General features: G+C 39.1%; 1 protein-coding gene across 1 annotated transcript in view; it reads right to left on the bottom strand.

Moving 5' to 3' along the window:
- The window catches only part of LOC309505547 (complement C2), a 53978-nt gene extending 37318 nt beyond the window's left edge, over window positions 1-16660 (bottom strand). The window contains exons 1-5 of the mRNA XM_082178946.1: window positions 16538-16660; window positions 9820-10047; window positions 8968-9204; window positions 2893-3078; window positions 7-180 (exon numbers count right to left, since the gene is read on the bottom strand). Of these exons, the coding sequence (XP_082035072.1) occupies window positions 7-180; window positions 2893-3078; window positions 8968-9204; window positions 9820-10047; window positions 16538-16601 (889 nt within the window). The 5' untranslated portion in view covers window positions 16602-16660. The remainder of the gene's footprint in view (window positions 1-6; window positions 181-2892; window positions 3079-8967; window positions 9205-9819; window positions 10048-16537) is intronic.
- Between the last annotated feature and the right edge of the window lie 4240 nt (window positions 16661-20900).

Raw genomic sequence — 20900 nt, 5'->3', positions numbered from 1 at the left:
ACTGACCATAGCATCGTGGTTCTGCCCCACTCCATTCCCTTGAATCCAAACATTGCCTTTCAGAGGGGCCGAGCAAATCCAGACCGAACTGACACAGATACCGCACTCGGTCTCCAATACGGAAGCGTTCTCCAGAACGTAAGGCCCCTGGAGGAGCCCCTGGGTTTTTGCAGTCCTCAGCTGGAATAAGAAACACATGATACATATATTTATCATTTATATACTATGCATTTTTTGGTAAATTATGCATTGTTCAATAATGATGAAAAATCACAAATGAAACCTATTTAAATTTATTTATTATGCATGCCAGTCCAGTAGTTGGCGATATCACTTTGTAAATAAGCACTACACGCCTATAGACTGAACACGTAACACGCATGAGCATGACGTTTTCAGAAATTCATTAAAAACTTGCACTTTGAAATAGAGACCTGCACAAAACTAATTTTTCAGTCCCGCTTCTGAGGGATTCTGTCCCGCTTCCGCCCACTCCCGCAAAAAAATATATGTTACTGTTATGAATCCTGTCTTGTGTTCCCCCCTTGTCTTGTGTGGACTTTTGTAATTTCCTGTCCTATGCCATGTTTTGTTGTCCTTTGTAGTTTTTCTTGTTTATTAGTCTCCCCAGGTGTTTCTAATTAGCCACGCTCCCTTGTTATCTTGTTTAGCTTGTTTGCATGTGTATTTAAGCCCTGTGTCTAGTTCAGTCTTTGTGAGTCACGCAGTGCCGGATGAAATTCTATGAAGCTTCTATGTGGGAAAATAAGGGGAATTTATGTCGGTTGATAGGTTAAAGAAGTATAGGAAAGTGTCAATGGTCCATTTCTGAGATAGGTGGCGGTAATGCACATATTTGTTTGCGATCTGCTGTAAAAAAACAAGAAGAAGAAGCTCTTGATGTTGTTTGTTCTGTTCCTGAGTCCAGTTCCCTAGTCTGAGTCTGTCTTTGTCAAGTTTTGAGTTTGTTTAAATAAAGTGTGCTGCACGTGGATCCTGCTTCCTCCTATCTTTCAACCGCAATGTTACAGAAGAACTCACCATAATGAATCCAGCAGCGAGGATCATGTGTCTTCGTCAAGGAAAATGTCCTATTGAGGAGTATGTGAGAGACTTTAATAAACTCTGAATTTTTTTTTTTTTTTTTGAGGGGGGCTATCTGATCCGCTAGGTTCAACCATGCCACTGCACAATCCTCATTGGACTTTAGAATTGTATATTGACTTGGCCCTGCACCTGAGCGGCTCAATTTTTACTGTGGGTTTGGCGGACGAGGAGCCCCACAGTACCCGCCAAGTCTGAGTCTCTTAACGTCAGGCCTGCCGAGCCTGAGCTTCCTCACGTCACGTCTGCCGAGCCTGAGACTGTTCACGTCACGTCTGCCGAGCCTGAGCTTCTTCACATCACGTCTGCCGAGCCAGAGACTGTTCACGTCACGTCTGCCTAACTCACATCTTGTTATCTTGTTTAGCTTGTTTGCATGTGTATTTAAGCCCTGTGTCGAGTTCAGTCTTTGAGTTCTTGATGTTGGTTGTTCAGTTCCTGAGTCCAGTTCCCTAGTCTGAGTCTGTCTTTGTCAAGTTTTGAGTTTAAATAAAGTGTGCTGCATGTGGATCCTGCTTCCTCCTATGTTTCAACCACAACATTAGTTACCTTCTCCCGCAACACTCTTGCTTTGTCCCGCTCCCACCCGCATAAAAGTATAAACAGATTTATTTTATTTTTTTCTGTACGTCCATGAAATACTTCAAGTTATCTTACGTGTCGCCTAGCCACAACCTACACACCAACATAAATGCTCCTGATAAACTATTTGTAATTAACAGTGTTGGGGAGGTAACTCATTACAAGTAACTTGAGTTATGTAATCAGATGACTTTTTCAAGTAACTAGTAATGTAATGCATTACTTAAAATTTACAACAAAATATCTGAGTTACTTTTCAAAATAAGTAACACAAGTTACTTTGTTTTCCCATGTATTGACTGACAGCTCTTTTGTCCCCATATTAAGACAAATCGAAGTGCAGAGGTGGTGTGTGAGTGTAAACATGATGGTTATTGTAGTTCTAGACTAAATGTGAGCGTGCATTTACTCATCTCACTTGCACACAAAAAAAGATTCAATATTCCTTAAAATGAACAAAATCAGTGAAATGCAGAGTCAGAATACTATGCAAACCTCCAATAACTAAATATGTTAAATAAAACATAAAAATGTTATGCATTTAATCTCACTTTATTGACTTGCTTCTGACCTTCAATGATTCAGTTAAACCATAAGCAAAAATGACTATAGATTTTTTTTTTTTTTATTGATAAAGGAAGTGTTAAACTTTTTTTCTCCTGCATCCTATTCTTCCGTTATCCAGAACAGCAGCTGAAAGGTTTGTTTGAGCGGCACCCTCTACTGTACACGCATGAATTAGCATTTCCTTCAGCCTGAGGGTTAATATTTCACTTTTGGTGTGAAAGGGTCTTCAGTTTTTAGTTGAAACTGTGTTGTGTAAATGGCCACTGAATCTCTAACAGAAAAAATGCTCAAAATCTGAATCTGCTCAAATGCCTCGTTTGTAGCACAGACATTATTTACATGATGTGGCTACATCACCATGTAGCACATTAGCATAATTTACACGTGTTGCTACTTTGGCTCATCCTCAAACAAAGTTTTTTTTTTTTTTTTTTTTTTTTTACATTAACTCAAGTAAAACTATTCTAGTAGACCATCTTGCACAATTATAAACCATGTAAATATAATGTTTCAATTAAGAATATGAGGGAGTAGCATATTATAAAAGAAAGTAAAACAAATTTCTTTGTAAGAAAACAAATCACAACTTCATTTGTATGTTCTGCGTTCGTTTGGAAACAAAGGAATATAAATGCTTACACTGGTCATCACACACTGGTGTTGCACCAGTCCATCCACCCCACTGAGTGCAGTTCCGCTCAGCAGATCCAATCAAATCAAATCCTTCATGACATGAAAAGGTCTGTTTTTCTCCAAACTTGAACCACTGTTTCCTTGGCCAGAACTGCCCGTTGTCAAGCTGAAGTTGAGCAGGGCAAAGAATCTCTAATAGTGAGACAGAAACATGGGTGGTTAAAGTGGAAGCCAAACAAGTAATCTCTATGGCTTTTCATACTTAAAATTGTTCATCTTTGGGTTACCTTTTTCCATGTTTCACACTGTTCAATCTTTATCTTGTGTGAATTAATCTTAGGTTTTCAGGATTTATACACAGCAAAATCAGCGGTGTTAAATGTACTGTACACCAATGGTATAAATATGAGCCTCACCCACAGGTGTTAAAAAGCAGTGTAGGATCTTTTCTTTGTAGTGTTAAATGTTGAATTATCCAGGCAGTTAACAAATCAATTAGGTTTACTTTACAAGTGATGATTAGCCATTAAGTGATGAGATGACACTTACTAAAAGCAAGTTTGGATGTACAAGTCGTTTAGAGTTAGAAGTTTAACTCCAGTTACAGTTGGTTGGAAACATAAAAAATATGATGATCAGTGTGTCCTTCAGTAGGGCACTTCGACATTGATTTATTTTTAATTATTATTAGTCCAATCCTTCAGAAGCAGTGTCTGCCCACTTCTTCATAAGTAGTGATGTGAGCAATTACGTTTTTTGAAACTCACAAAATGTCATTGTTTCAAAACGCACTGATGATGCCTGCTAGTCAAAACAGTGTAAACCAAATGCAACTGTATCAAATCATAATCTATTAATTGCAATTAATACAAATCATCTAATACCATTAAATGGAGTGTCTGTTTAATATGTTATTTTGTTAAATTGTAAGACTTGTTTAATGAATAGCTTGGTTAATCAGGCCAAAAAGACAGCATTTAATTAAACTCTTTTTTTTTATTATACAAATGTGTCATTAAAAATATCTACAAATTTATAAAAGTTAATATCATGGGTTCACAAGAGATAACCTGCAGTTGAGGCTATAAGTCTTCTTCAGTCTTGTTCTCTTTTTTCTGTTCTTGTTCTTCCTGTTTCATTTACATTTACATTTATTCATTTAGCAGACACTTTTATCCAAAGTGACTTACAAATGAGAACAAGCAGTTAGAACTAACAGTAGAACAACAATATGCAAGTGCTATGACCCTTCTCAGTTTAATCTAATGCGTGAAGAAGAGAAAGTGTTAGTATTACTGGATCAAGTGCTGTTGAAAAAGATGCGTCTTCAGCCGTTTCTTGAAAGTGGCTATGGACTCAGCAGCTCTGGTTGAGTTAGGCAGATCATTCCACCAGCAGGGAATAGTCATGGTAAAGGTCAGAGAAAGAGATTTTGTGCCTCTTTGAGATGGTACCACAAGACGTCGTTCGCTTGCAGAGCGCAAGTTTCTGGATGGCACATAAGTCTGAAGTAATGAGTTTAAGTAAAAGGGAGCAGAACCAGTGGTTGTTCTGTAGGCAAACGTCAGTGACTTGAATTTGATGCAAGCGGCAACTGGCAACCAGTGCAATTTTGTGAGGAGAGATGTGACATGTGCTCTCTTCTGCTCGTTAAAGACCACTCTGGCTGCAGGGTTCTGGATCAGTTGCAGAGGTTTGACAGTGCAAGCTGGAAGACCAGCCATGAGAGCATTACAATAGTCCAGTCTGGATAGAACAAGCGCTCGGACAAGGAGATGTGTAGCATGCTCTGATAGGAAGGGCCTGATCCTCCTAATGTTGTACAAGGCAAATCTACATGACCGGGCAGTTCTAGCAATGTGGTCTGTGAAGTTCAATTGATCATCAATTACAACTCCAAGCTTCCTGGCTGACTTTGACGGAGTTATGGATGACGAGCCTAGCTGAATGGTGAGGTTGTGATGAAGTGTTGGGTTGGCCGGGACCACAAGTAGCTCTGTCTTCGCAAGGTTTAGTTGAAGGTGGTGGTCCTTTATCCAGCCAGAATTGTCTGTCAGGCCAGCTGAGATACGATCAGCTACCGTCGGATCATCAGGCTGGAATGAGATGTAGATTTGTGTGTCATCAGCGTAGCAGTGATAGGAAAAACCATGTTTCTGAATCACAAATCCTAGTGATGTCATGTAGATGGAGAAGAGAAGTGGTCCAGGCACTGAGCCCTGAGGCACTCCAGTAGCTAGATGTTGGGTCATAGGGCGCTTTCACACTGGCAGTTTAGTGCGGACCGGGGCACGGTTCGCATGAAAAATCGCTAATGTGAACGCTGTCATCGGACCCGGGTGCGCACTAGAGTACCGAACCCGAGACTACCTGGAGGAGGTGGTCTGAGCTCGGTTGCTCCCGAACCGTGGCGCGGTTCGCGTTAATGTGCAAGCAACACGGACTCGGGTGCGTGCTTGTTCAGAAAGTATAGTATCCCGCGCATGCGTATCACTGTCGCATCAGTGAAAAATCTTCTGCGAGCAGCAGAAACACGGCGTCCCCTGGATATGTGCTGAATTACACCATGTAATGAACATAAACGTAGTTGTCTCTCACTATGTTGTGCATAATAGCACCAAAAAAACAGACAAATTACAGCTATGCTCAGTCGAGTTGTATTCTCCATGCGTTTTCCGTGTGCGTTTGCGATGACGTAAGATCACTGCAAACGCACCTGGGTTTGATACAACTAATTGAGTGTGAAACCAGACCAACGCTGCGGGGGGCGCCGGGAACTAGCGCACTCGGGTTCGGACCGCAGCAAACGAACCCAGTGGAAAAACGCCCTTAGACACCACACCCCTCCACGACACCCTAAAGGACACACCTGAGAGGTAAGACTTGAACCATTGGAGTGCGGTTCCTGAGATGCCCTTCATCTTTAGGATTGACAGGAGGATCTGTAGGTTAACTGTGTCAAAGGCAGCAGACAGATCCAGCAGGATGAAAACTGAGGATTTGGAAGCAGCTCTTGCCAGTCTCAGAGCTTCAATTACTGAGAGCAGGGCAGTCTCAGTTGAGTGTCCGCTTTTGAAACCAGACTGATTGTTGTCCAAGAGGTTGTTCTGTGTAAGGAAGGAAGAGATCTGGTTGAAAACAACTCGTTAAAGTGTTTTCGCAACGAATGAAGAAGAGATACCGGTCTGTAATTATCCAGATGTGCTGGATTTAGAGTGGGTTTATTAAGCAGTGAGGTTACCCGAGCTTGCTTAAATGCTGTGGGAAAGGTACCAGTGTGAAGAGAGGTGTTTATGATGTGCGTGAGTGCGGGTACAACTGAGGATGAAATGGCTTGAAGTAGGTTAGTGGGAATAGGATCAAGCGGACAGGTGGTAGGGCGATTGGAAAGGAAAATTTGGAGACTTCTGCCTCTGAAGGAGTGTTAGCTGGTAAAATGTGTGTCAGTTTGTGGATTGGTAAATTGGCCGCTGATGGTGGTTGTTTTAATTATGAAGAATGTGGCAAAATCGTCAGCTATTAGGGTTGATGAAGGAGGAGGAGGAGGAGAAGGGTTGAGAAGAGAGGAGAAGGTTTTGTAAAGCATGCGAGAGTCAGAAGAATTGTTAATTTTGTTGTGATAGTAAGTCATTTTAGCAGTAGAGATATTAGCAGAGAAGGAAGAGAGGAGGGATTGATAAAGACCAAAGTCAGTAGGATCTTTCGATTTACGCCACTTCCTCTCTGCACCCCTGAGTTTAGAACGATGTTCACGGAGAACATCAGATAACCAGGGGGCAGAGGGTGTGGCACGGGCTGGCCTGGAGGAAAGGGGGCAAAAGTTGTCCAAGCAGGATGTTAAAGTGGAGAAAAGAGTATCAGTTGCACTGTTAGTATCTAGTGCTGAAAGCAGATCAGGTGGAGGAAGTGTGGATGAGACAAAAGAGGAAAGGCGAGAGGGTGAGAGTGAGCGTAGGTTTCGCCGAAAGGTGACCTGTGGAGTGTGGGTTGTGTTCTGAGGCAGGTTGAGGTTGAGAGTGAGGAGGAAGTGATCTGAGGTGTGCAGTGGAGTGACCAGTGTATGGTCAGTGGAGCAGTAGCGCGTGTAAATAAGGTCCAATTTGTTATCTGATTTGTGAGTAGCCGCAGTAGATACTTGTTTGAGGTCGAATGAGGCAAGCAGAGTGTGGAAATCAGCAGCCTGAGGTTTTTCTAGGTGGATGTTGAAGTCTCCAAGAACTATGAGAGGAGTACCATCCTCAGGGAAGGATGAGAGTAGCACATCAAGCTCCTCCAAGAAGCTGCCAAGCTGACCTGGGGGACGATATACAACTATAAAATGGATTTTAATAGGGCTAGTAATGGTAATTTAATGTGATTCAAATGAGCTGTTGTCACACAGAGGTGGTAAAGTATCAAATTTCCAATCGTTTGAGATAAGCAGACCAGTACCTCCACCCCTACCAGTCAGGCGAGGGGTGTGAGAAAGTGAAGTTAGTGGAGAGGGCAGCTGGTGTGGCAGTGTCCTCTGGTCTGATCCAGGTCTCAGTCAGGGCCAGTAAGCTGAGACCTGAATGACTAGAAATAGATGTAATGAAATCAGATTTGTTTACAGCGGACTGGCAATTCCAGAGACCAATAGGAAAAGAGAATATAGTACTAGAAGACACCGGAAAGGTACGCAGGTTGTTAGGATTGTACTGCCTCCAACGTGTGACATTAGATTTACGTATGTTTGTAATAGTAGGGATTTGAAAACACATAGTGTAAGAGAGCTCACAAACAGAAAGATCAGTTGAAAAGTTGTGTAGAAGAGAAAGGAAACAACAATAAAATAAAATGAATAACAAGAAATTAATACTCAAGTGCCTTGTCGGTGTCCTTGCTCGGTGGAGTCGCACAGGTAGAGTCGTTGGTCTTTACACTTCACACTTTCCTTCAGTAGACTCTGTTCATTAACAGCAGGTGTCATCAGTGGCTACGTTTACATGCAACACTTTTGTTTCAATCGGACTGAATTCATTCCGATTGATGAATCTGAATGTAGTGTTTACATGAACGCTAAACGTGATCGGGTTGATGTGCGCGTTTATATGTCACAAGCTTCAAATCGGAATATATTTTTTGACATGTGCACACTGCAGGAATATACAGAGTTTTCCTCTGTTTGCGCATACTAAATATTCTCCTACATTGGTTCTTTATTTGTTTTAAACAGCAGACTTAATATTTATCCAGTAAATGAACCGTTGTGCCGTTCTGCTTATAATTATAACGCTGTAAAAATGCCCCTCCCCGCACTGTAAGACCCCTCCCCGTCGTCTGTGGATGAGAATCTGAAACAAGGACTGGTGGGATGTTGTCCTGCTCCACGTCACAGACACAGTGAAAGGAGAATTTTTTGGATGACGGGACACTAATTTATATGACACTTTATTCAACAGGAACAAGAGCTCATTCCGCACGTCATACGTCATTACGCTATTTCAACGTCATTGCACATGCGCAGTCCTTTCAGTTTCGGTTTTTAATCCGACCAAGTGTTTACATGTTTTCTTGATTGGATTAGAAAAATAAATAAACCACCCCTTTCAATCCGATCGAAATTTCATTCAGATCAAGCTCAATCTGATCGATTAAGGTGTTTACATGAAGGCTTTTCAGTCCGATTGAGCCGTCAATCCGATTACTAACGGATTATTTGGTTGCATGTAAACGTAGCCACTAAAGGCCAGTCATCACTTGTAAATTAAACTTAATTGGTTAGATTTTAACACCTGTGGGTGAGATTCATATATACACCTAGAGATGTTCATGTAATAGTAGTGTTTTTTATTTTTATATTTGTCAAAATTATTGATTGGACAAAGAGAGCATGCAGCATATTTAATTAATAACTCTTGCACATCATGGGGATTTATATATTTCTGATCCTTTGCAGTGGAGCTTGGTTTCATACCCCATCTTAATAGCATTAGTGGTGCTAATCCCCATTCAAAATACTTAATAAAAGTCTGATTTTTTTTTTTAACTCAGGGTTAAACAGCAGAGTATGTTAAAAAGGATGATAACCCATGGAGTGAAAAGGCAAGAAGAAGTTACCCTTGCACACAGCATTGAGAGTTCTCTTTCCATTTGGGAGTCTCATGGCTGACCATTGGCCATCTCTGTCACAGACTCTTTGTGCTACTGGAAAAGGGTAGTGTGCTGCCTTGCAGTGATAGGTCATCACGCTCCCTTCCAATCCCTCATTGGAGTAGACCACACTACCTCCCTTTATGGACACTTCCAACGAGCAGTTCTTCTGTGGTTCCTCATAATCTCCATAATCGCTGGTTTCTAAAATACACAGATTCGGTTAATAGTAATCCTAGAATTAAATGACAGCGGATTTTTTTTTATTATTATTTTTTTTTTTATTGAAGGTATACTTAGTAACTTTTTACAGTGTAGACTAAGTCTAATGACTATGTTAACTACAATATAGTCATGACATCGTTCCCTTTACCATTGTCAATGTCAGCTTGATTATGCTGTAGATAGTATGTTACATTTTTAGTTTCAAGTTTACCATACAAATGAGGATAATGTTAATAAAGGAATTTAAGTGATTATTAATGATAACAGACCCATAGATGTGCCATTATTTCCACCACAATGAAGAATACAAAGTTTTTCCAAAGTTTTCCAAAGTTACTATACTTTGCTACCAAAAGTGTCAGTGAAAAGTATGGTTGAAATATGAGATATGTGATATGTAAAGAAATCAAAAGAAAAATGTAAAAAACATTTGTGCTATTTTTGTGATTTGGCCAAAAGAAGGAAATATGAAAGTAACAAGCCTCATGTTTCCAGTCTCCAAGCCCATACATATTTCATGAAGCCTGTGGTGGTGTCCACTATTTTACTTGTATGGGATATAGTAAATAAATATGATCGCTCTTTAAAGTTTACCTTCACATTTGACCCTGGATACTCTTGGCTCCCATTCTCCATCAGAGCTGCAGACTTTTTGGCTGATTGGATAAGGTTCAAATCCATCGCTGCAGTGATAAATTATCCGACTACCCACAACACCGCCATTTGAATACTCCACCGTGCCTCCAATGATGGATTCAGATGTGGTGCAGTTTTTGGGCTCATTCTCCCCTAAGTCATAATCATAGTCATATCCTGATTGCACTGAAACAGAGAAATATTGAATATTGTTAACCTTTACATTTGATCCTTTTAGATATGAAATTTAGGGCAACTTTTGACTAAAATCATGATTATACTCGTTCAATTTATCAGCAAAATCCATATCTGAGTTAAAACTGTCTAATTTAATCCTCTTGATATCTTTCCACTCAATACCTGCCAAGGTTATATTTTCCTGCCATGCTGCTCTTCATTTTTCTTCCATCCAGCTAATCTTCCACCTTATCTTTAAATTTTAACCCATTCTTCTTTATTACTGCTCTCACCACTTTACTGATCTCTCTGTGTGGGATTCTCCGATCTGAAAAGCTTTTTATTTTGTGCAAAATATATTTTGTTCTCTTTGAGATCCAAGGCTTAGCCTATTGTTTGGAAATACTCCAAACACCTTATAAGGAACACATTCAGTACAAAAAGAGATATATCCACACACAACTTCAGTGAATTCATCAATATTGTTCATAGCTTCTTCACAAACAGTCCAGTCTGTACAATCAAAACACCCCTGTAAAGCCAGTGAACAGTCCACTATCCAAAATTGCACTCTTCTCTCCTTAATGTTCTCTACATAGCAATAACTTATACACAGGTAACAGATGAACTGTATTATAATCAGAGAAACCCAAAGGAGGACCAATAGTAGATTTCATCGCCCCCTTAATAGAGCCATAATAATTATCAATTATCTTATTTCACCTTGTATTACAAGTGGCTTATTGGTAAAAAAAAAAAAAAAAAAGTGCTGAATTACTTTAAATAACTATTATTAAAATCCCCAAGAATAAAATTTGGCATGTCTGGTGATATTGATTGCAGTTTATTAATCACTTTCCAAAGAGTCTTAGCCGCAATATAGTTATTTGCTCTCAGATGAATGTAGCCTACATCACCGGGATGTATATCTGTGGAAATTCGTGTGGTAGATAGCATGGCCTCACCAACACATAAAGAAGCTCAATATCAGGTGTAATGAAGTTCGTTGTTATGGGAAGAAGGAGGCAGGAACCCACGAACATTCAAACAAATGTTAATAATAAAATAAACAAATACAAAACGAAAGTAAAAGACAGCAGCCCTTCTCGGACGAATGTCACATATAATAAAACAAACAAAACACAACATAAGTCCAGGCCTGTTCCTCTCTCGATCTTCACTATCGTCGCTCCTCCGTGAGAGATATGAGACTGGTGCGTCGCACAGGTGTTGCTCATCATTAATCACGCCACCAACCTTGCGCCGTTCTCCCACGGCCCTCGGCCTCGTCCTGCTCGCCACATCAGGTAAACACAGTTTCTATCAGGACCACTATCATCAAATGCGATTGACAATTAGCATACAGTTAGGATTGGCGGTATGGTTCTGTTCTGGGCAAGAACTCCCTGCATCTATGCAGCCTAGCATGGATAAGAGCAGGGAGAGCAGCAATAACCCTGCTTAGAGTAAACAGAACAGAACCAACATGAATGTATTGCAGATATCATTAATTAAAGATTTTAAAGTACAACATAATAAGAGAATGTATCCTGATTCAAGGGGAATCAGAATGCCATACTGATTGGACGAGAGGAGGAGCTGGGGATGGAGAAGGGTAATTAGCTCCTGAGAAACGCGATAGCTGCTGATAATAATGCGAGCTTGACTAATGTGATCAGCCAGAACTGACGCTACGCTTAATTTCTCTTACTGTGATGTTGGTTCACCATTGTCCATTTATATACAGTCAAACTCCCCCATCTTGATTTTTTCCCTATCCAAACAAAGTGAAGCACCAAATCCACAGATCTCCAGAGAAGAATCGAGGAACTGGCAGTTAAGCCAAATATCCGTCAGTGTGATTAAACAAGCATTCTTTTATTCCCAAAGATAGGTCACGTTTGCCTTTAATTCATTCACTTTATTCCTCAACGATTGCACATTTGATAAGATGGGAGTTGCATGCGGTTTCTCCGTTGCAACTCTTCAACACGCTCCCGCACACTTCATTTCATTCCATTCTTTCTCTCTCTCTGATCTTTCCCCCAGATCCACCAGGGCTCCGTCACAAAACTGCAAGTCGTTTCCTTCCCGAAATAACAGAAAATGCAGTGATTCATCCATTGGCAAAACACAGTCCTGTGAACTCCATCTAAATCCTAATAAAATCTCCAGAGAATACCGGTATCTATTTGTGTTTGTTCATGGTGTGGAGACAAATAATTAATCTTAGAAAAAATACCAAAACTATCACATAAAATAACTACAAGGGGACCAATTATGCCCATTTTCACAAGATGTAACATAAGAATGTGTTTGTGAAGTTTCAGCTCAAAATACCATACGGATTATTTATTAAAGAATGTTTTGAAAGCCCCTATTTGGGTGTGAGCAAAAACACGCTGATTTTGTGTGTGTCTCTTTAAATGCAAATGAGCTGGTGCTCCCCGCTCCCTTTTCAGAAGAGGGCGGAGCCTGTACAGATCATGCTGTTGCCAGTTTGGATCAATACTCCAGCAGCAACAACTGGAGTGTGGAGAACCTCACACAAAGAGAAGAACTCTCAAAGATTGATCAATACCAACTTTTTGTCCAACTTCATGTTCAGAACATGTAAGTACCACATGTTATATTTTGTGAATGTACTTGTTAGCACGCTGTACGGATAATGTTGCTAAAATTACCAGTGTCTCTGACTGACTTCAAAGAGATCAGAGCTATGTCATTAGTTTTATTTTTAATAAAAGTAATAAAAGTGCGCTTCTGAATTGAACAGGCAGTGAGCATGTTTGGGTTAAAAATAACAAGATCTGGTCTTTGTGAATACAGTAAGAGATAATGGTAACTTTAGCCACAATAGCACATTCAGAAAAGCGATTTGCAAACACACACATTATAAAGTGCGGTACTTACGGATTTGTATGTGAAGGATATGGATAGGAAGTTGAATCACGAGTTGCTATTGATCGATCTGGGAGAAGCAACTTTTGTGCAAATCATGCATTTTACTGACCCTCGTTTGCAAAGCAGTCCAGTGTACAATGATTCACACAAACATAAAAATTTAGCTAATTTCTTCGCCATTGTTCTCAAAGTCCAATGTCCCTAAGAAGGCCGAACAAAGAGGACCTGCAATGTTTTGACAGCATGGCAACAACACTCTACTACAACAACTCTTCCTCTTCTCTAAAGCAGCCCAACATGGCCTAACCCCCTTTGTTGTGTTACCAGAGGCAGAGTTTTTTTTTGTTTTTTCTTGTGATGTCTCCAACCCGGGAAGAAGCTTGTTGTAGTCCCTACCAGCCATTTGTTGTAGTCCTTAAAAAGCGATTTCTGTAAAAGAAAATATCTCCCTTTGCATTGAACTTTGAGAATCGTAACTTTGCAGATTTTGTTCATGCTCAAACAGCACCATTACACACTAACACAGTTAAAAAGGTGAAATCATAATCAAGGACCCCTTTAATTTTTGTGCCATCTCATATAGCATTTAAAAACACTTGCTGCTTTTCGCTGACTCTTCCGGTGAAGACCAGTCGAGGCCGAGCTCTTCGTAGCCCGAGTGAGAACACGGAGAAGCTTGGCGTCTCTACCCCACTCTGGTGTTGCTTTTGCTGGTCTGAGCGAGGTCAATAATAGAACCCGACCAATGCTCGCCTTCAAATGCCGCAAATGACAAGCTATGTGAAATCTCCGGCGTAAACTCACTCGTCTCCGTGCGCTCTTTTGTCCTCTGACTCCGCCGTTTCTTTCTCTGAGGTTCCTTTAGAGATGCACCAATTGATCGGCTGGTGACCGGAATTGGCCGATTTTCATGTGATTGGCCATGACCGGCGACCGGCCGATCAGTCTGACATATGCCGATTTTATGCCGGTCAAATGCACTCGGGCGCCGCATGATTAACATCGCGCAACATCAGCATCACACGTGCACACGGAACGCACATGTTGGAAACCTCGTGAATTACGTCCGTTTCACACCGCAAGCATCAGTAGCGCGTGAGCAGCGCGTAAGTTAATCAATGAGTGCATGCACAACGGGAGCAGGAGAAGGCCGCATGTGAGCGTCAAGCAGGAGCGTCGCGTGAGCAGTGAAGCGGGGGTTTCGGCGCCGAGTCTATTTTTGCTACGCTGCTCACGCTCAATTAAAGTGAAAGCACACTTTTGATGGACAAAATAAAAACGATTTCACACAAAAAGTGCTCAAAATGCACAGAATAAGCATGTCTAGTTTTAGTTTTAAGTCTGTTTTAACAAAAACTGGAGTATGTCAGAAAAGAAAACGAAGATTCAAAAATATTTGTAGAAGATTTACCCATTTAGACTTGTTTTAATTATTCATTTTTGGTCGCAAGTATGGTTATGATTATAAAAAATGAATAAAGTAAACTAGCCAGAAAATATAGAAATATCTTTATACTGCAAGGCTATATATATATATATATATATATATAATATTTGTTTATTTATTTATTTATTTATTTTATTGCCATTACCTGTTTTCCCTGTTTTCATACAGAAGTTTAGTTTGCTAAATATGTCAAATTTTTTAGTTGGATATTGGATATGAAAAGAAGGAAATGGTTCTTCCATAACACTGCACTTTAGATGTGTGTGAATTTCCCACACCAGGAGTAATTTATATAGTTCTGTTTTATAGCGATTATCTGTTCAAAATATGTTCTATGTAAAATGTTCTATTAAAGTAAATTCTGTAAAGTGGTTAGAAAAAATGAAATCGGAATCGGCTAAAATCGGTATCGGCAGGTCAAACTCAATGAAAAATAGGAAATCGGAATCGGACTAGAAAATTGTAATCGGTGCATCTCTACTTCTTTTAGAAGGAAATTTTCTTTTTAGTCGGTTTTGCTTGTTAAAAGGATACGTCGCCGGATGGCCGCAGGGAAACGGCGAATCAGCAGATGACTGCACTAAGCAGGAGGCCGCCGTCCGCTGATTCGCTACGTTCCGCTGCTGGGCTCGTTTCGATGGCGAGAAGGCTTTCAAGCAGGAGAAGATCAACAAATAGGTGAGTCGTCGCTGAAGGAGATTAAATCTGATTCCAATGGGGAAATGGGCTTATATAGTCAGTAGCCACGCCCATTTTGGTGGGTTTCGCCACGAGCGAGGCGGGAAGCGCCCTGATAGGTTCATGCATCCTCGCCTCTTCGCCATAGGTTCGTGTTCGCAGCCCAGCCAATCAGCACGCTATACAGCTCTGCACTCTGCTGGCTGTACAGCTGTGCTGTGTTTTAACTATGTTTACTAGGATACTCGCTGAGACGGGCATATTTTACATAATTTTGTGTGAATTTGTCCATTGAAGCGCAGGTAGGCATGAAAGAGAGCTCAACTTCACGTGCTGTCTGAGAGACGCAGCTTTCAGGGCGCACGCATCGGATTCTTTTTCGCCTGGCTCCGCAGCGCGAGTTTCCACAGACTGCGTGCGCACCTCCCCAAACGGACGAGGCGTTTATACTCAACGTGCTCGCCATTGTACTATTCTGTGAAACGACAGGGGGCGAACTCAAGGAATTCCCCTCTTAACCATCAGGAATCAACGGTGAGAAGAAGAAAGGTCCAAAAAAATCATGCACACCGCCAAGCGAAATGGTGTCTTGCGCACCCAACGTAATGACGTCATTTTTGCCGCACGCACCTTCGCGCACGTGTGGACGCCGCAAGTATAAACCTAGCTTAAAACTTCCCACACAGCGTGCGTGAGTAACAAATGCCCTTCCTCATGTTCCATTGCTTGAATATTTACATGGGGAAGGCTGACACTTTCGTGATGATGCACAACTGACCCGTCAACTGAACACAGCGTGGTTCACGTTTGTTCACGTTTATGTTGTCACAACATTGTCGAATTAAAAAAAAAAATTGTTAATGTCCAACTGGTGACTGACACCATTTCATACACGTACCAAAGCAGATTTTTACTCACATTTGGCACTTGCCGTGTGTTAATAAAATAGCTACTTGAGTAGTTTTTTCATCGGATACTTTTTTTTTTTTTTTTTACACTTACTCAACTAAATATTAATAATTAGAGTTTTTGGATACTCTACCCACCTCTGTATATGGTTACCTGTTGAATAGTCTTAAACCTCAAAACATCTAGGAATTAGTTCCATGCATAAATCATTAAATGCAAAATGGTTTAACTAGTTCTCTAAAATATCTTAGAGTGCTTCTCATGAAGCTTAACTTGGCAAGCGTATATAGACAGAGCGCAACACAGGGTTACAGATTCTGACCGTGAAAGAACAAGAAAACAAACGGTCAATTGTTTTGAGAAATGCACTTACTGGTTTGCAAATCTTAAGGGTGATTCAAAAAATGTACCAAAGCGACTGAGAAAAACTGTAATGCATAATAACAGCCATATAATGATAAAAAAAATAAAAAAAATAAGTTTCAGCTACAGACCTTCTTCATATTTCTAGCATGGATGAACACATTATCATTCTCAAACTTTGTTTCATTGGGGACTTACCTTCAGATACAGAGATGTACAAGAAAAAAGTGATGATACATGTAGTGTAGTGCATAGCTGACATGATCAGTGCTGGCTTCTTTTAACTCTCCGCTTTGGGTGAAATACCAATATGAACCTTTGTAACGTTTATTTGAGGAGTGATTAAACATTAACATTTTAATGCAATTCTGGTAAATTCTAATAAGTAATCAATTTTGGTGAGTCAGATCTGGATTAAAGACAAGGGCCACACATGGGTCATAAGTCGCCAGAGTCTCAGCCAATTATTAACCCTTAAATGGCCCAGTGCAGGGCCATTTAAGGGTTAATAATTGGCTGAGACTCTGGCGACTGAATAGGTTTTAGTGGCGACTGAATAGGTTTTAGTGTTGGTACCGATAATCAGCCTTAGGTAAACCAGAAATCCCAAAACTGAGCCACACCTGAGCCTTATCTACACTGTAAAAAAAAAAAAAAAAAAACTACATAACCGGTCATTGGCTCCTACAGCTGCCAAACAAACACTGTAAAATTAAAGTGTCCTAATTTAAATAAAGTGCAAAAAAACATTGACAGAAATGTTTATTAAACTTTTTAATGGAAAACACTATTATTTTACAGCTATTTTATTTCACACAAAACAGACAATACTGAAACCCTTTAAATCCCAACAGAACATTAAACACTAACAGATCTTTCAAGATATCAGCATATTCACTTATTACAATCTATACTTTACTTCTTTCATCCTAAAGTTCTTATTGAGAATTAATAGAGGTTTAGATGTTGTTTTATTGAAAATAGATTATGGTGATCAGTGTTTGCTTTAGTTGGGCTCTTGACCCTTGACATCTTATCATTAGTTTGTCTCTGGCTGCTGTAACTGTGTATTTCTGATACACGAATGAGGTGGGCAGTAACAAAGTACATTTACTTGAGTACTGTACTTAGGTACACTTTCTGAGTATCTGTACTTTACTTGAGTATAATTTTTTCTGGAAACTTTTTACTTTAACTTCACTACATTTGAAAGACAAATATCGTACTTTTTACTCCACTACATTTCTGTCAAGGTCCTTGAGTAGAAAGTAGTAATGTCAGTCAGGGGATGATTTTAGTTGCAGGGTTAGGTCATTTTGGTTGGAAATGAAAGTCAGATTGACATCAGAACTAGACGTCGGCATGACATCAGAACCCCATCGTCATATTGACGTCAACATCCAACGGCAGACATACATTATTTTTTGGTTGGAAATGAAAGTCAGGTTGACGTCAGAACCCGACTGATGTTGGTTTCTTTTTTTTTTTCTTTCTTTTTTTTCAAAAGAAAATCATTTATATAACATAGGCTACCGAGGTAAAAATCCCAGATTTTAAGGTTAACACATTTTCTGTATACAACTTTCTTTTAAACATTTTTCCACCCACCACCCTCATAGGGATATAACAACAACATAAAAATATAAAAAAAAAATATATATATACACACATACACACACACACACATATATATATATATATATATATACATATATACATACATACATACATACATACATACATAAAATAAAAGTAAATGAATAAATAAATAAATAATTAAACAGCGTGAATACAGAACTTGATCTACAAGGTCATATCATTTTCCAATACCTAAAAGTAAAGGGCACCACAATTCATTAAAAAGATGTCCACGGTTATATTTCTCCAAAGTCAGTTTTTCTAATGGCAGAAATAAAGACAATTGGTCAAAAAAAAAGTCTTAAGAGATGGAGGGGAAACATTCTTCCAGTACAAAAGTATGCATTTTTTTTGCGAAATAAGATATCAAAATAAATAACCTGCATTTTTTCTGATCTAACTCTAAATTATCAATACCATTTAACAAATATAAACTGTTACTCAAGTCAAAATGCTTATCCAAAACTGACTGAGTAAAAGAGTGAATTGATCTCCAATAGCCTTTTAAAAGACTGCAGTCCCAAAACATGTGTAAAAATGTTCCATCCATATTTTTACATCTCTGACAAACAGCTGGAATATCATTTGATATTTTATGCATTTTTAAAGGTGTTAAGTAGGTTTTGTCGATAAACTTAAAATTAGTCTCCTTAATCTTAATACTTGTGAATGGGAAATGAATTCTATTACAAATATTTACCCATACATCCTCTTCAAAAGTTCTACTTAGATCTCTTTCCCATTTTGTTTTTAAAGGTCGGAAAGAAGATTGAGATTCTTTTGTCAAAATATGATAACATTTAGAAATCATTCCTTTTATTGTGTCTACGGAAAAAAAAAAGTCCTCCAGTTCTGACAAAAAAAGCCGTATTTTTCCCCCCTTAATCAGAGAGTTAGTGACACTACGGATTTGTAGATATTTAAAAAATTGTTTATTAGAGATATCATATTCTGCTCTTAAGTCAATAAATGATTTTACTTGCATTTTTTCACTCAAAAGATCTTTAAAATATAATATACCAGAATTTAACCATTGACATATATTGCCTGAAGTAATTAAGGTGTTAAGATCTGGATTTAAAAAGATTGGAGAATATATAGAAGTACAAGAGACAATACCAATTTTCTTTCTACAATCTTTCCAAGTTTGAAGAGTGTTAAGTACAGTGAAATGGTTATTCATATTTTTTATCTTTTCATAATGTTTTATAAATAACAAAGAGACAAGGGGCAGTGGTTCAAATTTGATTCCATCTGGACCCACATGGATTCATGTCTTTCTTTAGATCAAGAAATCAAATTCCTAATTTGGGCTGCCCAAAAATAGTATTGAAGGTTAGAACTTTGATGAAGCCTGAACCTCTGGGAGGTTTAGGTGTACAACCTCCCAGAGGTTCAGGCTTCATCAAAGTCAGCATACTAATCCGAGGGTTTTTATTGCTCCAGATGAATCTTGAAAGATGGCTATTAATTGAGTTAAAAAAAGTCTACTGGTAAGAAACATGGAAGCATTTGAAAAAAAAAGTTTTCAAATGTTGGTTTGATGTTGGTTTCTGACGTCAACCCATTTTTCATTTTCAACTATTGTGGACGTTATTGAGTGCACTTATTCAATCTCACATTCAATCCCACTATTGGAACTGTGTTCTAGAAATAAATCTGATATTGATATGAGGGTGGGTAGGCAGGCATAGATTCAGAGGCATAAGGTACTGTTAGTATTACATACAATAATAATAATACAATGCATTGACATTTACTTTTTACTTTTGATACTTAAGTACTTTTACAAATGAGTACTTTTACAAATGATAAAGTAAAAATTGGTCTTTACAACTTTTACTTGTAATGGAGTAATATTTGGCCAGTAGTATTTGTACTTTCACTCAAGCAAGGAAGTTGTGTACTTTGTCCACCTCTAATTATGGCAAAAAATGCAAGAGCAACTCAGATTATGTTGGTCACTTGTTAGTGATTGTATAGTAATCTTTTAGTTGCCTGATTCACTGATATCAGAGTCTCTGATTAAATTGTTTCATATTAATTGTCAATTTCACATGCCACTACTACTGCAGAAATTCATGCAGTGCCGTGATACTCTGAAAGATTTTATGTAGTCATTATGCAGAAAATGTTCTGTCAAATGTCATGTAAACTCACACAGACATCAAGAATCAGCGCCTGAATCTCAACAATGGTGACAAAAAAATTATTCAGATCAACTTTGAACGTCACAAAACAAGCTACTAAAGTCACAAAAAAGCTTTGTTTGTTGTCAGCATTGTTGAGATTCATATGTTGATTCTTGATGTCTCTGTGCGCCTAAAAAAAAAACACAGGTCACAATATTTTCTGTATAATGACTTAAAGCAACTTTGAATAACAGATTTTCATAATACTGATGCCACAATATTACAAGGCTACTGTAAATCATGTGAAATTGACTGCTAATGTACTTTATGTAATATTATTGTGGCAGTCTGTTGTGATTGGTTTACCGCATACAGTGCGTGGGTCAAAAAGAAAAACCTCCATTGCCATAACAACGTCAGCTCTGCGTGTCCTGAGGCTTCCTACACCACTAAACACAGTAACGAACAATGACGTCGATTTTACCATATCAATCCATGCACGAGTCTGATGATGAAACATTGGAAGAATTGGTAACACTTTACACTCACCTAAAGGATTATTAGGAACACCATACTAATACTGTGTTTGACCCCCTTTCGCCTTTAGAACTGCCTTAATTCTACGTGGCATTGATTCAACAAGGTGCTGAAAGCATTCTTTAGAAATGTTGGCCCATATTGATTGGATAGCATCATGCAGTTGATGGAGATTTGTGGGATGCACATCCAGAGCACGAAGCTCCCGTTCCACCACATCCCAAAGATGCTCTATTGGGTGGAGATCTGGTGAC

This window comes from Leuciscus leuciscus, assembly GCF_965113295.1.
Source record: "Leuciscus leuciscus genome assembly, chromosome: 9".
Taxonomy (NCBI): Eukaryota; Metazoa; Chordata; class Actinopteri; order Cypriniformes; family Leuciscidae; genus Leuciscus; species Leuciscus leuciscus.
The sequence above is the reverse complement of the archived record's forward strand: the minus strand, read 5'-3'. Positions and strand labels throughout refer to the sequence as shown.